At 36.8% G+C, this 19,401-nt stretch overlaps 2 protein-coding genes across 2 annotated transcripts in view; both read left to right on the forward strand.

The window, feature by feature from the left end:
* Positions 1-5,906, forward strand: part of PTPN22 (protein tyrosine phosphatase non-receptor type 22) — a 56,388-nt gene extending 50,482 nt beyond the window's left edge. Inside the window, exons 20-21 of the mRNA XM_065906692.1 lie at positions 2,379-2,456; positions 4,708-5,906. Of these exons, the coding sequence (XP_065762764.1) occupies positions 2,379-2,456; positions 4,708-4,772 (143 nt within the window). The 3' untranslated portion in view covers positions 4,773-5,906. The remainder of the gene's footprint in view (positions 1-2,378; positions 2,457-4,707) is intronic.
* Positions 5,907-6,961: 1,055 nt separating this feature from the next.
* Positions 6,962-19,401, forward strand: part of RSBN1 (round spermatid basic protein 1) — a 43,208-nt gene continuing 30,768 nt past the window's right edge. The window contains exons 1-2 of the mRNA XM_065906741.1: positions 6,962-7,667; positions 17,288-17,961. Of these exons, the coding sequence (XP_065762813.1) occupies positions 6,962-7,667; positions 17,288-17,961 (1,380 nt within the window). The remainder of the gene's footprint in view (positions 7,668-17,287; positions 17,962-19,401) is intronic.

Raw genomic sequence — 19,401 nt, forward strand, 5'->3', positions numbered from 1 at the left:
AGCTTACGAAACATCGTTTTCTACAATGTGGGAGACCTGGGTTTGATCCCTGGGTCAGGAAGATCTCCCCAGGAGAAGGAAATGGCAACCCACTCCAGTACTCTTGCCTGGAAAATCCCATGGACAGAGAAGCTTGGTAGGCTACAATCCATGGGGTCGCCGCAGAAACTTGGACATGACTGAGTGACTTCACTTTCACAAAACATCATTTTCTTTCTCTTATAAAAGCAGAAAATAAACCCTTATAGGTCATGTTAATGACCCAATAGGAAGTCACAGAGGAGTTTTAGATATGTTACAAAATCTGTTTTTTGAAAAGATCTTAATGGCTGCTAGTGACGAGTTGAATATGTCAGCTATGACATCCAATGCTACTTTTGGTGGGAAACTTTAGTTGCTGAGAAATCCTTTAATTGCAAGTGACAGAAAACCCAACTTAAGCTAGTTTAAGCAGAAAAGGGGAATTTATTGACTTATGACCAAGAGTTCAAATGATATAATTAGGGCCTAATCTCTTATTCCATATCTCCCAACTTTGTTTCTGTCTGTTAGATAACTCAGGCAGGCTTTTACCATGATTTCAGGCTTATGATGAAAAAAATGAGCTCCTTCCTGGTTGCTCAAGCACAGGTTGATGGATGACTAGTGTTGTTAGGCCTGCTTGTCTTGGCTAAACCTAAACCAATTATTGCCAGTATATTTAATGCTTGGATTAAGAAGACAGTGTCATGTCTAATATTTAACAATTGTTACACGTGGACATTGACCAATAGAGAATGAGGTCAGATCTAAACAACTGGTGTGACCATCGCAAAGTAACAATTGACAGCCCTGGTCATAAATCAGCTCTTTGATCTATGGGTAGATCAACTCCACAAGAGATATGGGAGGTGAACATTGGAAAGGGGTGATTTCTTAAAGTAAAATTCAATTATCAGAAGAAGGAATTAAGGCTGGGCAGGGAGCATAAAAGTATCCATGACAAGCTATAAGCAAAATAGTAGTTCACTGCTGCTGCTAAGTCACTTCAGTCGTGTCTGACTCTGTGCGACCCCATAGACGGCAGCCCACCAGGCTCCCCCGTTCCTGGGCTTCTCCAGGCAAGAACACTGGAGTGGGTTGCCATTTCCTTCTCCAATGCATGAAAGTGAAAAGTGAAAGTGAAGTCACTCAATCGTGTCCTACTCTTAGCGACCCCATGGACTGCAGCCTACCAGGCTCCTCTGTCCATGGGATTTTCCAGGCAAGAGTACTGGAGTGGGGTGCCATTGCCTTATATGCAAAATTTTTATCTCCAGTTATAAAACGCCAATTTTCCCTTTTGGGACAATTGTTTTCTTTTTGAAGGATGTATACAACTCTCAGCTCATATGCAATATAGGGATGATAGCTATCTTCTGAACTTTCTCACCTTCACCCACTTGTTATCCATGTCTCTATCATCAGTTGCTAGCCTATTTCTTGGCACTAATAGGTATTCAATAAATATTTTACTTGAATCTGACTGAAATTCATGATATACTCTAGTGATTCATACTGATGTACCTCCAGGAAGTGTGAGGGCTTTCTAGAATTTTTTGTGTATACAAACATATATGCAGTCCTTACACTACATTCTGAAAATGATGAGAACAAATAAAGGTGAATATTTAGCAATTTCTCCCCAATTATGTACTGTTTCCTAGAAAGTTCATACAAGCCTGAAATTATCTCTTTTTGGTGATAAGATAGTACTTGTGCAAAATATGAACCATGTTTTCACTGGATTGTTTTCAGAATTGGGAAGATATTGATATATGAATATATCAAGGTGATAGGAAGAGAAATGTATTTTTAAGTCTGCCTATGTGGAGCTAAAATAGCAAAACAAAGCAACAAAACAGTGCTTTTTGGGAGATTCTGGAGCTAACTAGAAACATCCATAATAGGAAAAATATTGGTTGGAAAGTGAATAAAGATATTCCAGAGTAGAGGATGGTGGAAGAAAAACTACAGACTTGCCATAGATGAGCTAATGTGGAGAACAAATTATTTTAAAATGTACTTAAGAGTGATCAGTATGCAAAGTAAGATGCAGTTGAAAACCAAAATGCAAATCCCATAAAAAGTAGATTCACAATAAAATAGATCATATTCTTTAATCTTTTGGTGATTTTCTTTAGTGTTGGGTTTACCATACAATCTGTTTGCAAAGAAAACTTAAAAAAATGCATACAAAAATGAGAAAATTATAGTATGATTTGTAAGCACTTATATTTTGTTACATGTGATGTTTATCTAGAAGTATTAGTTAATTTGGAGGAAACATTTAATCTCAACAATTATGTGGTCTGAGTCTATATTCATTCTTTCCCTTACATTTTTTTCTTGTGATTTAGCTATCTGTAATTCTTCCCCACCAAACAAGCCTGCAGAGACTGCTCAGTCAAGTAACTCCAGCTCCTTTTTGAATTTTGGTATGTGTGTTACTTTCTAGTAGAGTTAAAAAAAATGTTTACCTTAATTATTCATTTGCAGTATAAGAGATACAACATTAATATGATTTAAGGTTACATGTGTAAGTCCTTATGTTTATATTCTTTTTCATGCCATTTATCTTTTTATTTTCAGCTTCTTCTTACATGTTACATAGGCCTGAATTGCCTAGCATATGTAGAAAATAAAACTAGGTACCAAATGATCATGGTGGTATGTAATAAATGAATGTGAAAGCCACATGCAGAAATTCTGAAATACTATTAATACTCTAATTCATATCTAAGCAAAGTTATAAGAAATATGCAAGTGTGATGAAAAGAACGGATGATGCTACTATCTAATCTTATTAAAATTCATTCGACAGTAAAAGGTGAAGCACAATTCTGACAGTTTAAAGGAACTGTTTGCCCAGTTGCTCTTTAATATAACCTATAAATTTAAAATAATTTTATATTAAGCATTCTATTTATATAACATAAATTCATACTATTTAAGGTAGTATTATATACACTACATAATTTTTTGGTAAGAAGTATAGTAAATGGTAGAGGATATTACTACTAAAAATTATTAACCAAAAAGCAGAATCCCTGAAAAGGTCTGGGGGACCTCCAGTAGTCCCAGGGACCACACCCTGAGGAACTGTTGCTCCATGGTATTGTCCTTATCTGAATGATCAAAACTGTTGCAGCCACATTCATACTGAAGGTGGCAAGAAGAGAGAAAAATGTTGAACAGGTGTGTGGCCTCCTCTTCAGGACTTATGGCACTAGCCTGGAAGAGGCAACATTATGCTATGCATGTGTTACATCCAAACTATAAAAGACACCGGGAAAATGCAATAACGCTGGGCAGATAAGCTTCCCATATACTACTCTATTCCTGAAGAAGAAACAAAGAAAAATTTGGGTGGACAGGTAGCAATCTCTGCCACAACTGGGGTTATGGTTCCTATCTCACCAAGGCAAAGTATTTAACTAGAATCTTTGGATATGTTTCTTGTGTTTTAAAATTTTTACTTGGATTACATTAACTCTAAGGTTTAAAATGTTACATTTAGAAAAAAGTTATTATTCTTATTAAATCATTTAGTTAAAAAGTTCATATAGGATATTCTATAACCTATGAAAAAAGCACCAAACTTTGCCTGAAACATAAATATTCCTTGCTTTCTTCTTTTCTCTCAATCAGACACACCACTTGAATAGTTCATGCCTGTCTAACTTTACAACAAGGGCTTAATGAAGAGCTGACTCATTGGAAAAGACCCTGATGCTAGGAAAGATTGAGGGTAGGAGGAGAAGAGGGTGATAGAGCATGAGATGGTTGGATGGCATCACCAATTCAAAGGACAAAAGTTTGAGCAAGCTCCGGGAGATAGTGAAGGAGAGGGAAGCTTGGCTTGCTGCAGTCCACGGGGTGGCAAAGAGTCAGATATGAATTAGCTACTGAAAACAACAATGGGCTGAATTGCTCTGTGACATGTGGGATCTTCCTGGATCAGGGATCGAACCTGTGTCTCCTGCATTGGCAGGCAGGTTCCTTAACACTAAGCCACCAGGGAAGCCCTCCATCAACTGTCTTATTGCCATACACCAGCAACTATTTATATAGCATTTACATTATATAAGGTATTATAAGTAATCTAGAAATGATGCCATTCCTTTCTCCAGGAGATCTTCCCGACCCAGGGATCAAAGATGGGTCTCCTGCACTTCGGGCAGTGCTGTATTATATATTTGAAAGCTGTTAAAAGAAAAATCTTAAAGAGAAAAATCTTAAAAACTCATCTAACAAACAAGATGGCAATGATGTGATGGGATGGAGGTGTTAACCTTAATGTGCTAATCATTTCACAATATTTATGTGTATCAAATCATATACCTTAAACATACATATGTCACATGTAAACATACATATGTCAATATCTCAATATTGGAGGAAAAAACACTGAATTACTACAGGCTATTATAACCATCTAATTATTACCATTATTAAATTTGTAAGTGTTCCACAAATTTAAGGTGCTATTAGAATTGTATTGTCATCATTTAAGCACTAATGTAATTACTAGAATGCTTTTATAATCTATTACTAAATTGATCAAAGATGCTAACCTTTTAGGGAAAAAAATCCATATATTTCCACATATTACAATACACTCAAAAGAAAAAGTGTTCATTTCTATTTAAGAGGTCTTTCTTCATTCAGTTTTATTTTTGTTCCCAGGTTTTGCAAATCGTTTTTCAAAACCCAAAGGACCAAGGAAACCACCATCAACTTGGAAAATTTAAAACAGCTTTGGAATATTGCCTGCAAGTGAATCTGTAAATAAAACTAATAGAATACTGCTAGCTAAAATAAATGTATATTCATAATATCAACCATGAAGATATGGTAATAATGTTAATAGCTTTAAAAGAAGACCAATATGCAAATAAGTGTCAGAAGTTTTACATTTCATCTCAATTACATCGGGTTGGAAAGCACAAATAGGAGTCTGTCATTTAAGCTTATGTACAGAGAATGCTGTATGACAAAGTTTTGGAATGGACTTATTTTTCCTTTTTAGAAGTTATTTTTATTCTACTTTACTTTTCTACCTAAATATAAACTTAAAAGATTTGTAAAAATTTGACCTCAATTAAATGTCTACATTCTCAGAAGTTACTATAAAAAGTGTTTTGAAAAATCTTACCTTGTGGTTGCAGTACAAAATTACTGCTTGTGAAAATGATTATTTCCTGAGAGTTATTTCTGCCTAAATGGAGTACACATCTTTTTCCAAGTGTTGTAGGAAACAAAGTAGTGAGTAAAGAAGTTACACCTAAAAAGAATAAAATATATACTTAATGACAGTAATCATTTTAATGACAGTCTTTTGTTTGGATATACCAAATAACAAGATGTTCAATTCCTGATAAGCTTTAGCCAAAGTTGTTCAATTACCAAATCTAGAAAAATAATCAGCAAAATAGTAGGGTGGGAAGTGGGAGGGAGGTTCAAGTGGGAAGTGACCATGCTTACCTATGGCTGATTCATGTAGGGAAGAAACAAAGACAATATTGTAAAGCAATTATCCTTCAATCAAAAATAAATAAAGACAAAACAAAACAACACAGTAGCTGTATAAACATGCTTTGTTTATACAGTAGCATTTTTTCATTTTAAAGGTCCTGTAAAACATATACAACTTATATCCAACTAACCAGAGGTACTACTAGTTAAAATTTTTTCTATATTAATATGGATTTGCCTTAAGAAAGTTGATCTTTCAAATCTCAGTAGGTATATAACAAACAAGTTAGTGGGTGATTATTACAAAGGATTCCCCTTGACTAATAATGATTTCACTTAAAAATTTATAACTTTATGAAAATGAAATAGACATTTGTTCTTCAATATTGTTCACTAGGAATCCCAATGAAGACACACATCAGATGAAATATTACCTTTTTATTGTATAGTGTACTGTATACAAGAGGTGCTCAATAAACTTTCTGGTTTTTAAACTAACTTCATAGTGTTCACTGATCTGAATACTTCTTGATACTAGTGGTATCAAACCACAGTGATTTTATCTTGAGTAGTTTATTGTAATCAATTACTTCCAAATATCTTTATCGAGGCGGTAAAATTGTAACGTGACGATCAAACTGTAAATACATTTCCGGGCAGAAAACTTGGTGAGTAGTATGATTTCTGGAGTAGGCTATGGTAGACACACTTCTCAAATTTATGCAGCCGTATATTTACAATTTGAAAAAATCTTAAGAAATTTCAAAACATACTTTTCCATCTGGAATTTTTCCGCAACTGCAGGAATGGATTTAAAATAATGGATAGACTCTACCTTTCCAGGCACTAGAGGGGCTGCGACTCGTCGGAGAGGTGGGCGGCGCGCAGCAGGCTCTCAGGCAATTCTTGCACCTGCCTTGTCGCGCCTGTGCTTGTAACCATAGCAATTACTGCCCAGGAAGAGGTTCAGAAATGTCTGATTTGCAGCTCCATTCTACCTTAAAGCAAAACTGCCCTCATTTGCTATGTTACTACGTTCCCTTTTCCTCTGCATCTCATCGCTTGTCCAGGGTTGTAAAAGGCCGGAGATTCTTTTACCTCACAAAGGTTATGAGAGGAATAGCGAACAGAAAAGAAACTATGGAGACCACCTACTCCGTGTAAAATGACGAAGGGGCACACGGAGACGATAATGGGAACGCGCCGACAGACTTCGAAATCTATTAACATTGTTTCGGCCGTTAAGGCGGTTGGCGGCAACTCTCCGCCCAGCGGCGGTTGCGTCGCAGCCCGAAGCGTGACTCGGCGCACGCTCTCTTTCTGCTCCTCGGCTCGACGAGCCAGCGACGCGGCGGGGGCGCGGGGAACTACCGCTCCCGTGAGGCTCTGCGCGGCCTTGGGTGCTTTACAATAGAGCTCGGTCGGAGGGGCCTGCGGAGAAGCGCCGGGAAGTGCCACTTCCGGCATGTTCAGCTCTGGACGAAGAATGGCCGAGAAGTGGAGGGTGGGGGAGAGACTCCAATGCCCAGCGGGCCGTGCGCGGGCGGCGCTTGCGCGATACGCGGACGGGGGGGCGGTCGGGCCATTTAAATGTGTGTTTGTGGGTGAAATGGCTGCGCAGGTCGGAGCGGTGCGCGTAGTACGGGCGGTGGCGGCGCAGGAGGAGGCGGACAAAGACGCGAAGGAGAAACCCCACGCTGGGGTCTCGCCGCGGGGAGTGAAGCGGCAGCGCCGAGCGAGCAGCGGGGGGTCTCAGGAGAAGCGGGGGCGGCCGAGCCAGGACCCCCCTCTCGCTCCCCCTCACCGGCGGCGTCGCAGCCGCCAACATCCCGGGCCGCTGCCGCCAACGAATGCAGCCCCAACCGTCCCAGGCCCTGTTGAGCCTCTGCTCCTGCCGCCTCCGCCGCCACCTTCGCTGGCACCCGCCGGGCCCGCTGTCGCTGCCCCGCTCCCGGCCCCGGGCACCTCGGCCCTCTTCACCTTCTCGCCCCTGACGGTGAGCGCAGCCGGGCCCAAGCATAAGGGCCACAAGGAGCGGCACAAGCACCATCACCACCGCGGCTCTGATGGTGACCCCGGCCCCTGCGCTCCGGGAGAGCTCAAGCGCAAGGACAAGCAGGAAAACGGCGAGAGGACAGGAGGGGTGCCTCTGCTCAAGGCCCCCAAGAGAGGTGAGAACAGCCGAACTGCCCCGAGCTCGGGCTCTATCTGGGTCTCTCTCTGTTGCGATATCCCGCCCCTTTAATCCTGAGAGACGCCTGCCCTCCGCTTACCTCCTGCTGCTCTCCTCCCCTAAGCCCACTGGGGTGGACCCTGGATTTCGAACCGTCTGACCTACTTGAAGCTTCTTGCTTCGAGGCCGAGCTGTCAGTTACTAACCCCCTTACCATTCCCCCCTCCCGGAGCCTTTACCGACGTTTGTTTTCAAAATCGCCAGGGTTTCCGCGCCGCGCGATCCTTGGCATGGGATAGATAGTAAGTGGGGTATTAAAAACTGTCTAAAGTAAAGGCTTGTCGCTAAAATGCCCCCCCTTCCCTGTTTTTCTTGATGGAAAGCTCCACAATATTAACGAGTATGGTTTGGGGCTATTAAGGAGTTTGAATTTTTACCGAGATTAATTAGCTCGACTTAGCTTCTAGGTTGCCTTAGCTTCTGAAAGATGAGATATCAAATAAAATAGTTTATCTCTTTTTTTTTTTTATGTGTAGGTAAAAATCATATTTAATTTTCAGGAAAGGGTTTTCTCTCCTCTTTGATCCTGGAAAATAGGACCAGCCGAGCCTCTGAAAAGTGGAAATGTTCAGTAGGCGATAGTAGAGACAAGAATTCCAGTTGCATTTTAATTTACCTGGCACAACAAATTGAGAATTTATTTATTTCCAGTAAACTTACTAAAGTCAAGAATATAATCCAGAAAATGTAGGACCCTACTGAGTGAGTGTGGGTTTTAGACAAATTAGATTCATAAAAATTGCTGTTTTCCTATTCGAAAGTACCTGTAGCATTTATTTTCATTCTCTTCGGGGGGGGGGGTGCGGATAAGAATTTTGATTATGCCATGTATTTGTACTTTGTAGATGATTTTATGTAATTTCTTAGCGTTATCTTCTGAAGAAGAGTTTAAAATACTGTGTTCTTAGTACTGGGGCAGTTGAGTTATGTGTTAATGGACTATTCTTTCAGTATCAGGTTGGGTGAGTTCTGAATTTCTTACACATATTTGGTCTTAACCTAGTGCTAATTATTTTGTTTTGTGATGCTGCAGTTTGATGCAAATTATTGCTCAGTAAGTTTTTATTGAATTGAATTAAATTTTTCTGAGGAATAGAACTTGTGCCAGACCAACAGGAATGCCAGTTTCCACCACCAGTATGCAATAATCTTGCTCTGGTTTATTTTTACCTTTATTTCTCACTTTTTCATTTCATGTATGTATGTGTTTTTGTGGGTTTTAATTGTACAGAGCCAGAGAAATTCTTAGAGATTATCCAAGTCAAATTTGTATTGTAGAAGAGTGAAAACCCAGGCCTAAAGTAGTGAAGAGACTTGTCTAATATAGTCACAGTTAATTAGTAACAAGTACCAAAAATTTTTTAAAAAATCATTGGCATAATAGGGAGTAGAACCCAGATCTCCTGAATCCTAGTTCAGGCCTCATTTTCCAGCTGCATGGTGTTGCTTTCTCATATTGCTATTCATTTTTTCCAGTTCTTTGCTTACCTTTTCCCTGTTCTTTGGCATCAGAGTGACAGTAGCCAGTTCCATTTAGAATTTCTGACTTCACCCCCTTTTATGAGGGGAAGTGGCAAATGCATGTGTAATAATACACAGTGTGTGTCTCCGAAAATTGCAGAGGCCGTGTCTTAAAAACAAACAAAAACAAACCTTTAACCCAGTGCTGCCTCCCAGAATTTTTCTCCAGTGATAAAAATGTTTTCCATAAACGTGTTGCCCAGTGTGGTAGCCTTTAGTATGTGGCCCTTGAAACAAATCTTGAAGACTTGGCTTGTGTGACTAAGGAACTGAATTTTTAATTTTATTTAATTCTAATTATTTTTTAATTAAATAGTTCCTTTCAGCTAGTGGCTACCACATTGTACAGTGCAGCTCCAAGCATTTGTGGTTTGCCAATATGTGAAGACGGGAAAGTGGGTTATAGTGAGGTCATTTAAACATTTTAACTTTTTAAAAAATTGAGATATAATTGATCTATAGCATTGTATTATTTTTAAGTATACAAAATAATGGTTCAGTATTTGTGTACATTGCAAAATGATCACCACAATAACTGTAGTTTAAACAATTTGACTTTTGAATGAGACTTGGGTTATATATTCTGGAGGGAAAGGTTCCCTGGTCAGATACATTGGGGGAAAAACAATACAATCACCTTCTAGATACATGACACACACTGACATTTTAAAAGTTCTGAGAATCGTACAGAAAATAAACTGGTTTAACCTTTGTTTAATCCAGGCTTTTGCACACTTTGATGGATCCCTTTTGTTTTCCCACTGAATATCTTTATACTTGGTATAGTATGCTGGAGGCATGCCTCTGGAATCAATCTGAGTGTAAATCATGACTCTACCACTTACTGTGTGACTATGGACAAATTACCTTAAGTTCCTTCAGTTTCAGTTTTCTTATCTGTAAAATAAGGTTGAGGTATGTTTCTTTCGTAAGATTGTTTGTAGCTTAAGTGAGACACTGTGTAGAAAGCACTTAAAACAGTGTCTGGCTGTTATTAGGTACTGTCAAAACTGCTTTCTGTTATTTTGTCATGCTTGGTCCTTGAAATAACTCTAAGGTTAATAAGGAGAGTTGCTTGACGCTTGTTATTTATAGAACTATATCTTCCCTTATCCTCAGATTTTCAGGAACTCTTTTAACTTATTTTGAGATAATTATATATTCACAGGAAATGGCAAAAATAATACAGGGAGGTCTTTACCCTACACTAATTTCCTCCAGAGGTTACATCTTACATAACTCTTATATAATATCAACTCCAGAAAAATTAACATTGTTGCAGTGGTGTGTATGTAATTTTGTGCTGTTTTAACAGTTGTAGATTAGTTTAACCACCACTGCAATCAAGGTACAGGACTATTCCATCACCACAAAAATCCCCCTTGTGCTCTGTCTTTGTAATATTAAAACTTCCTGTGTCTCCTCACCTTCCCCAATCCCTGGAAACCACTAATTTGTTCTCCATGTCTATAATTTTGTCATTCTGAGAATGTTACATAAATGGAATATATAATATGCAGTCTTTGAGATTTTTTTCCCCACCCAGCATGTCCTTGAGGTCTGTTCAAGTTGTATGTATCAATCACTTATTTTCGTTGCTGAGTAGTGTTCTGTGGTATGGATATGCCACAGCTTAACTAGTGACTTATTGAAGGACATTTTGGTTGTTCCCAATTAGGCCATTTTGAACAAGTCTTCTGTGAACTTCATGTTCAGGTTTTTGTGTAAACATGAATTTTCATTTCTCTGTGAATGTAGTTGCTGACAAGTGTATCTTTAGGTTTTGTTTTTCGAAGATATGGCCAAACTATTTCTTGAAATATCTGTACCAATTTACCTTCCCACCAGCAATGTAACAGAGATCTACTTTCTCTACATCCTTGCCAGTATATGGTATTGTTACTATTTTTATTTTACTGTTTTAGTATGTGTAATGATATCTCATCATTCCATCTCCCCAGTGGCTAGTGATATTTAACATCTTCCCATGCCATCATTTGCTGTCCATATAGTCTCATCGGTAAAAATATCACTTTATGTCTTCTGCCCATTTTCTAATTCATTATTATTTTTTGGCTTTTTTTATTATTGAGTTTTGGAAATTCTTCATATATTTGTATATCTTCATATATTTGTATATCTTTTATCAGAATAATGGTTTGCAAATGTTCTCTCCCACTCTGTTATTTGTCTTTGCATCCTCTTAACAGTGTCTTTCAGAGAGCAAATATTTTTAATTTTATTGAAGTTCAATGTATTGATTTTCTTTTATGGATTATACTTTTGGTGTCACATCTAAGGTCCCAAGACCTCGGTCCCAAAGATTTTCTTCTACTGTTTTTCCAAAAGTTTTATTTAATTTCAACTTTTACATTTGAATCTCTGATCCATTTGAGTTAATTTTGTATAATATGTGTGGTTTAGGTTGAGGTTCATTTTTTTTTGGCCTATAATATCTATAATTGCTCCAGCACCTTTTGGTGAAGAGACTGTGCTTCCTTCATTGAATTACTTCTGTACCTTTGTCAGAAATCAATTCCACTGCTTATTTTTGTACAGCCTGTGAGCTGAAAATGTTTTTACATATTAATTGGCTGGGGAAAATATATGACATGTGAAAATCACATGAAATTCAAGTTCAGTGTCCAGAAATAAAATCTTATTGGAACACCACTCTTCTCATTCAGATGGATTGTATACATTCAGAGTTTTTGCATTGTAGTAGAATAGGCAGTAGTTGGGACAGACAGTATGACCTGCAGACTTACTTTCTGGCTCTTTGTAGGAGTTTGCTGATCTCTGAAGAAGGCCATTCAGCTAAGAGACATGTTTCTGCATACCAGCCCAACAGTACTCAATCCAAATTTGTGTATGAGTTAATTATGAATTTTGACTTAGACATTTGGAGTTGCTCAGGCTTCCCAGGTGGCCCTACTGTAAAAGAATCTCTGCAATGCAGGAGATGCAAGGTTCGATCCTTAGGTTGGGAAGGTCCCTTGGAGAAGGAAATGGCAACCCACTCCAGTGTTCTTCCCTGGAGAATCCCCATAGACAGAGGGGCCTGGGCAGGCTACAGTCCATGGGGTCGCAAAGGGTTGGACACGACTGAAAGACTAGGCAGAGCCCAGCACAGCACACACACAGAACTGGGGTAAATAGATGATCTCATTCATCAGAGCAGTACTTTCAGGGACTGATACGTTTCTTGACTCACCTAGAGAGAGGCGAAGAAGCCTTTAAGGACATACTTACATAACCTTAATAATGTTATTTTTGTGATTGTGCAGAATTATCATGTAGTGGGCACTCAGTAAAATATTTTTTGACTGTGTGATGTTCCATTTATTGGAGGATCTTCCAGGCCACCTCCGGTCTGTTGATTGTAGTTAGATAATTTTATCATCTAGGGGAGAATAGAGAGAGAGAAGGTAGAAAGAAGAATTTTGGGGTCAGACAGGTAAGAGTTTAAATCTATTTTGTCACCTGTTCCCTTTGTGACTTAAGTAACATGGGCTTCCCAGGTGGCACAGGAGATGCAGGAGAGGTGGGTTTGATCCCTGGGTGGGGAAGATCCCTGAAGAAAAAAATGGCAACCCACTGCAGTATTCTGGCCTGGAAAATTCCATGCACAGAGGAGCCTGGCGGCTACAGTCCATGGGGTCAGAGAGTCAAACATGACTGAGTGTGCACACACGCAGAAGTAACGTATCTTGTTTCAAGCTCTTGTTTTCTTCTCTGTAAAAAGAATTTATGTATCTCCTTCACTGGTTTGGAGATTAAAATGAGATAAACATACATGATCCCTAACAGACACTTAATGAATAATAGTTTTCTTCCCTCTTTCAGAGACATCTCCCCTTTTTATGTGATTCTCTATGGCCCACCACTAGCTCTAGTTTTGATATCCCAGAATTATTACCAGTTATTTCAAGGAATGTTATAAAATATTATTATGAAAGTGATAAAGGTGTTGAGAGGACTTACTGTGTGTCAGATACCGTAATGAGGGCTTTATATTCATTGTCTCATTTAATTCTTACATAACTCTGAAATAGATACTGGTATTAATAATGTTTTATGTGCTAAAATTAAAGTTTAAGGAAATTTATGAGATTTCCCAGAGGCGTTATGTGTTGAGTGTTTGTCATGTTTTGGAACTATTCGAAATACTTTATATGCTTTGTTTCATTTACTCTGCACACTGATTTTATGAGGAGATACTGTACTTCCTCCTATTTTACCAATGAGAAACAGGGTATTAATACAAAGAAATTCACTTGCAAAGGTAATACTGCTAGGAAGTGTTGGGACAGGGACTCAAATCTAGCCAATCACTTTTAAACATCATAATTAGAGGGGTTGTGGGTAAAGCAAGGCAGTGTTATTAAGTGTACAGTGATTACTAACATGATGGCCTTCCAAATCTGCAGTTTTTTGTTTTTCCTTTTGAGTCAGGTTTTTATATGGAGCTGGAAGAACTTTTAGTAAGACCGAAGAGTATTTATTTGAGAAAGTTAGCCTTTATTCTTTATTATGATTAGTAAAATATTTAAAAAATTATAACTGTTTTGCTTTTGCTTATCCACCATGATTTTTAGAAATTGAGGATATTGCCTATTTTTCAGTTCTAAGCTATAATTCAAGCATAAGAATGGTATTGATGAATTTAGATTTTGTAATGTGAAAAGGTAATTTTTTTGCATTAAAGAAAGCTTTCAGTAGTGATGTTAAATAAATGGTACTATTTAATAGTTGATAATATACTAATGGTATTAGCATATATAAGGGTTTTATGGATAGTGTCATGTATTAATCTATAGTTATAATGCCTTTTTTAAAAGATAACCAGCAATTTATCTCTCAAATGTATATCTTCCTCTATAGCATTACATACTTCTCTTTAATCTGATGACAATAAATAATTACTTTTCCGCTGTAGGGAATTACACTTAAATATGTTCTCTGGAAAACTAAAAACTCTCTAATAGAAATGGAAGGATTGTGAAGACTTTGACATTGCCCTTTTTTAAAAAAATTGATACGTAATCAGCATATAACATTGTGTAAGTTTAAGGTACACAGCATTGATTTGATACATTTATTGCAAAGACATTGACTTTTAAATAGCATTTTTAATGCAAGGCAAGATAGCTTTGGTACCATTCTCTGAAAGCAACAGTGACTAACTTCCTGTAATAACCTTTAACAATTTTGTGTTTGCATGCTATTCTTAATTAGTTGCCGTCACAATAATACAAAGATAAATTTTATTCATGAAAATTCATAGTATGATGCAGGTAGTCTCAAAATTTTTCTGTAAATGCAGGCTTTCTTTATCTGAGCCTTAGATAAGAATCAAAATTTGAAAAATAGGATTAGTGAGGAGATTGACATTTATTTCATATTTTAAACTTTTATGTTGAAATATGAGATCACAATCAATTTAAGGCCCTTTTCATTTCCTTGTGCAGTGGTTTTTTTTGAGATGGACTGTGTTGGACTAATTGAATGGTTCTCATATAAATGAGTTTTGGAATAAAACCCACAGAGACTTGGCCATCATAGAAATACCATTGGTAAGCTGATAGTATAGAAAATGTGTTACAATCAAGGCAGCTCCTTCTTGGTGTTAATTTCAGTGGCAGATCTAGGTCATAATTCATCTTCTGCATACCAAATGCCTCCTCTGAAGCTTAAAATAACAAGACCTATTCAGAGGTATTTTTTCTTTTTATTTTTTTCCTGTGAAATTGCCAAAACATTTAGCAGAGGATAATTAGATGACTATTTTAAAATTGGTCTAACCTTTATATTTAATGGCATTTACATTTGGTTGCTTGGGAGGATTGCCCAAATTACTGATTTGATATATGAGAAAAGTATTAGATTAATTTTATTTGGTTAAAATATAAATTACTAAGTATTTTAAGAATTCTCCAAGATTTCGTTACATATAAAAGATGACCTTTTCTTTTGCAACTTTAAACAATCTTAACTACATTATATTTTGATATATGATTTCAGTTTACTCATAAGTGATGGTTGCAAATGAAAGGTTTTATTTTTGTTAAATTTTTATTTCTGTTAAACAGACTGCAAGTCATTTGGTATCTGTACACTTCAAAGTCTAACTTGTACATTTAAATATTTTCTTTAGAAAGTTTTTATAACTATTGTAATATCTGATGACTTGGAATGGTTTTGTATTAACTAGTGTGATTTGTCATTTACATATTATACCAAGTAAATTCTTTACTGTAAAAGCTATTGAACTTGTTCTACCTAGATCTAGTAGTAGGATTAATTGGAGTATCAGTCTTAACGTTGAATTACTGTATCATATCAGAAATACAGTTTTTGGATGGATAAATTCTATATAATAAATACCACTCCAAGCTTGAAAGATGGTCAGGACCATACCTGTTATTTAGTCCTGAATATTTCTTTCTAGTATTATTTTCCAACTAGTAAATAAAGATGCCATTTTATTTTGGGTTTATCAACCTGTGATAATCCTTTAAAAATTAAAAGTACTTTTTCAAATTGTAAAAGTAATGTACATTTATTGTAGAAATTAGAAAATAAAGATAAGCCAAAAAGAAGAAAGACAGACATTTATAATCCTACCAGCCTAGATAACTGCCATTAATACCTTGATGTTTATTTCTCAGATATTTTTTTGTGTTGTACGTATACAGAATATATATAGATTGGTCATATTTTTTTCTCTTTAGGTCTTTTGCTTCTCTCTAGAATATTTTTCCCTAGAAAATATGCCTAGCTTGTCTTAATACTTAGGGCTCAGCCTAAATGTCACCTTCCAAAGAGAGCTTCCCTAGTATCTAGAGTAGCATACTGTTACTTTCTAGTCCAACTAGACTATAAGGTCTAGGAGAGTAGGGATAAGATCTGTTTCAGTCAACACTGTAACTCTAGTGCTTAGAAGGGTTTCTGGCATATAGTGGGTACTTAATAAATGTTTGAATGAATATTTATAAAAATATGATCAGATCATACATACGTTAGATGCTCTGGAAAGAAAGGTAAGATGTGTATTGCTTACAGTCTAGAGGAAAGGTGGACAATTAATATGGTAAGTTCTATATAATAGAGGAAGTACAGTATTAAGGAAGCACGTAGTAGGAGAAGGTATCCAAATTGGGTGGGGACGAGTTGTTAGGGAAGGCTTTCTGGAAGCGTGACAATGTAAGCCTTTCATAACCTTGTAATTTGTCAGTTCTTTTCATCTATAATATAATTTATAATGGTTGGGTAGTATTTTATCCAGAATTTAATGTAAATTCTAGAGTTTAAATACCAGAGCTTGTATGTAAATGCTAAAGTTTAATCCATATCGTGTTGTTAGTCATTTAGGGTATTCCCTAAATAACACTGTTGTGCATATCTTTATATGTCTTTTCTTAGTTACTGTTTTCTTATTTTCTTGAGTAATTTTTACTTGGGGTAGAGTTTATGGGACCAAGAATTATAAATATGTTCAGGGCTTTGTACATATTCATTTTGGGGATACTGAATTGTCCCCCATGACAGTTGTACCAGTTTATATTTCTAGTAACAGTGTATAAGAATGCCACCCCCCAAACTTACCAATTTGTTAGGCAAAATGATGTTACAGCTTAATTTGTCCTTGTTTGCTTCGCCAGTATGTATCATAGTAGGTTTATAGACAAGCAGCAAATTATGGCAAGCTTTGATTTAGATTTTACAGTTCCTGAGCAGATACTCCATACAGTATGGTATATGTGAAATTATTCAGATAGTTATCTTTAATTATCTTTAGTTTTGATTATAAATCATATTAGATTATATGCTTACCTTTGCATTATTTAGCAAAGTCTTCAATCCAGAATATTTTTGTATTTTAAGATCTTTGTTTCATTTTATAAACATGTGCATTATAATGACAAATTTGGAGAAACTGAAAATAGGCTATTTAATTTGAGATTGCATACCTTAAGAAGCTTGTATGTTGACACTAGGCCTAGTAACTAACTTCTTTTTAATTATTGTGGCCAGAAACACCAGATGAAAATGGTAAAACCCAGAGAGCTGATGATTTTGTCTTGAAGAAAATAAAGAAGAAAAAGAAAAAGAAACACCGAGAAGATATGCGAGGAAGACGCCTTAAAATGTACAATAAGGAAGTACAAACCATCTGTGCTGGCCTGACCCGCATCAGTAAGGAAATCCTCACCCAAGGACAAATAAATAGCACTTCAGGAGTTAATAAGGAGTCCTTCAGGTATCTGAAAGATGAACAGCTGTGTCGATTAAATTTGGGCATGCAAGAATATCGGGTACCCCAAGGAGTACAAACACCTTTTATGACTCACCAGGAACATTCTATTCGTAGAAATTTCTTAAAAACAGGTACTAAATTTAGCAACTTTATTCATGAGGAACACCAGTCCAATGGTGGTGCTCTTGTCCTTCACGCTTACATGGATGAACTCTCATTTTTGTCTCCAATGGAGATGGAGAGATTTTCTGAGGAGTTTCTTGCTTTGACATTCAGTGAAAACGAGAAAAATGCTGCTTACTATGCGTTAGCAATAGTGCATGGAGCGGCTGCTTATCTCCCAGACTTCTTGGACTACTTTGCTTTTAATTTCCCCAACACTCCAGTGAAAATGGAAATTCTGGGCAAGAAAGATATTGAAACAACCACCATTTCAAATTTTCACACTCAGGTAAGGTAAAAATCGTTGTTAAATTATTTAGTAAACACAGGTTACAGTACCTCAAAAAGTTATTAACTTCATTCTGTTGCATAACACATAGCGGCACACTCTTGATTAAAATTCATGGTGGTAAAGGTGGTTCAGATTGTTTATAACTCTAATTAAAAAATCTTAACTGCTGAAATTCTTTGGGGTGTGGCTTGTTACTTGCTTGGTCTAAGAAATGCTTTATACATGTTTTACATTCTTTTTTGTGGAACAAATTTTTATGGAAAACCAGCTTGAAAACCAATCCAGTTTTTTGTAAATTGGGTAATATTAGTGTGGATGATGTGATTTAGATCTGGTAGCCTCGGGGTAACTAGCTAAGACTTACCTTTTATGTCATGATAAAACACATGAGGGCGTTGCCTACTTGTCAGGGTTTTGCTGTTTTTGTTTCTCTTCTTTCAGTAACTTGTTGGCAGTCTATCCCAGAAACATACCCCATTTATGTGACTTGGAAGTGTCACTAGGAAGACCGCCATAGCCTCTGCTCCTTCTGCCTATGCATTGTAGTAGGTAAAGACATATTCTGAAGCCTTGCTTGGGCAGCTAGGCTTAAGTCAGCAGGGAAACCTCTCCTTCCTAACCAGTGGTTTTTAACCAAACATTTTTTTCAGTGAAGTTATTTTAAGGCATAAAAAAATTGATAACATGTCCTAGTTTTTTTCTTGCTTTGCTTTTTTCATAAGGATTCTGAACATGAATGGTCAGCTGTAATTTGTATTACAGATATACATTCTACACCAGTTTAGTGGAGACTTTGACTTTTTAGAGACTTATGATTATATAACCTGTTTTTTTCAGGTTATCTAATAATTTGCTGCCATTCTTTTCCTTAAGATTTTTTTTAAAGTAAACAGACTTGCATCACAAGACTCTCAGCCACCTGCATTATAGTGGTTTCAAGCCACTTAGATTTATATGAAACCTTCTCTGACTTGAATCTTTTTAGTGATTCTTACCATCCATGCCTCCAATGAGGGGAGTATCCTCATTTATGAGCTTCAGAATTTCTCTAATTGAAGTTCTCTCTGCAGTAGAGAGAGCAGGAGCAGCCAATCTGGAGAGGTCGCAAGATGGGGCTGCCCAAGATGTTGGAACACGATGTGCAATAAAGGGCTTCGTCTTGGATTTTGGCCTTATTACCACAATCAGGTACCGAAGTGCTGACTTTTGTAGTAGATTTTATTTTTTCTTTTTCTTTTTTTTTAAAAAGGAGTTTTGCCCTTTGAAGGTTAAGGAATCCTATTTTTATAAATATTGGAAAAGGGACTGAAAATAATTCTCTTAAATATAGTTCTTAATCCTCCTAAGTCCCTATTTAACAAAGAAGGATATTGCTGAGAGCAGAATTAATGTTCTCTATCAATTTTTTCGTTTAGAAAAATGCAGCAAATTTTCTAT

The sequence above is a fragment of the Muntiacus reevesi genome, chromosome 1 (genome assembly GCF_963930625.1).
Source record: "Muntiacus reevesi chromosome 1, mMunRee1.1, whole genome shotgun sequence".
Classification (NCBI taxonomy): domain Eukaryota; kingdom Metazoa; phylum Chordata; class Mammalia; order Artiodactyla; family Cervidae; genus Muntiacus; species Muntiacus reevesi.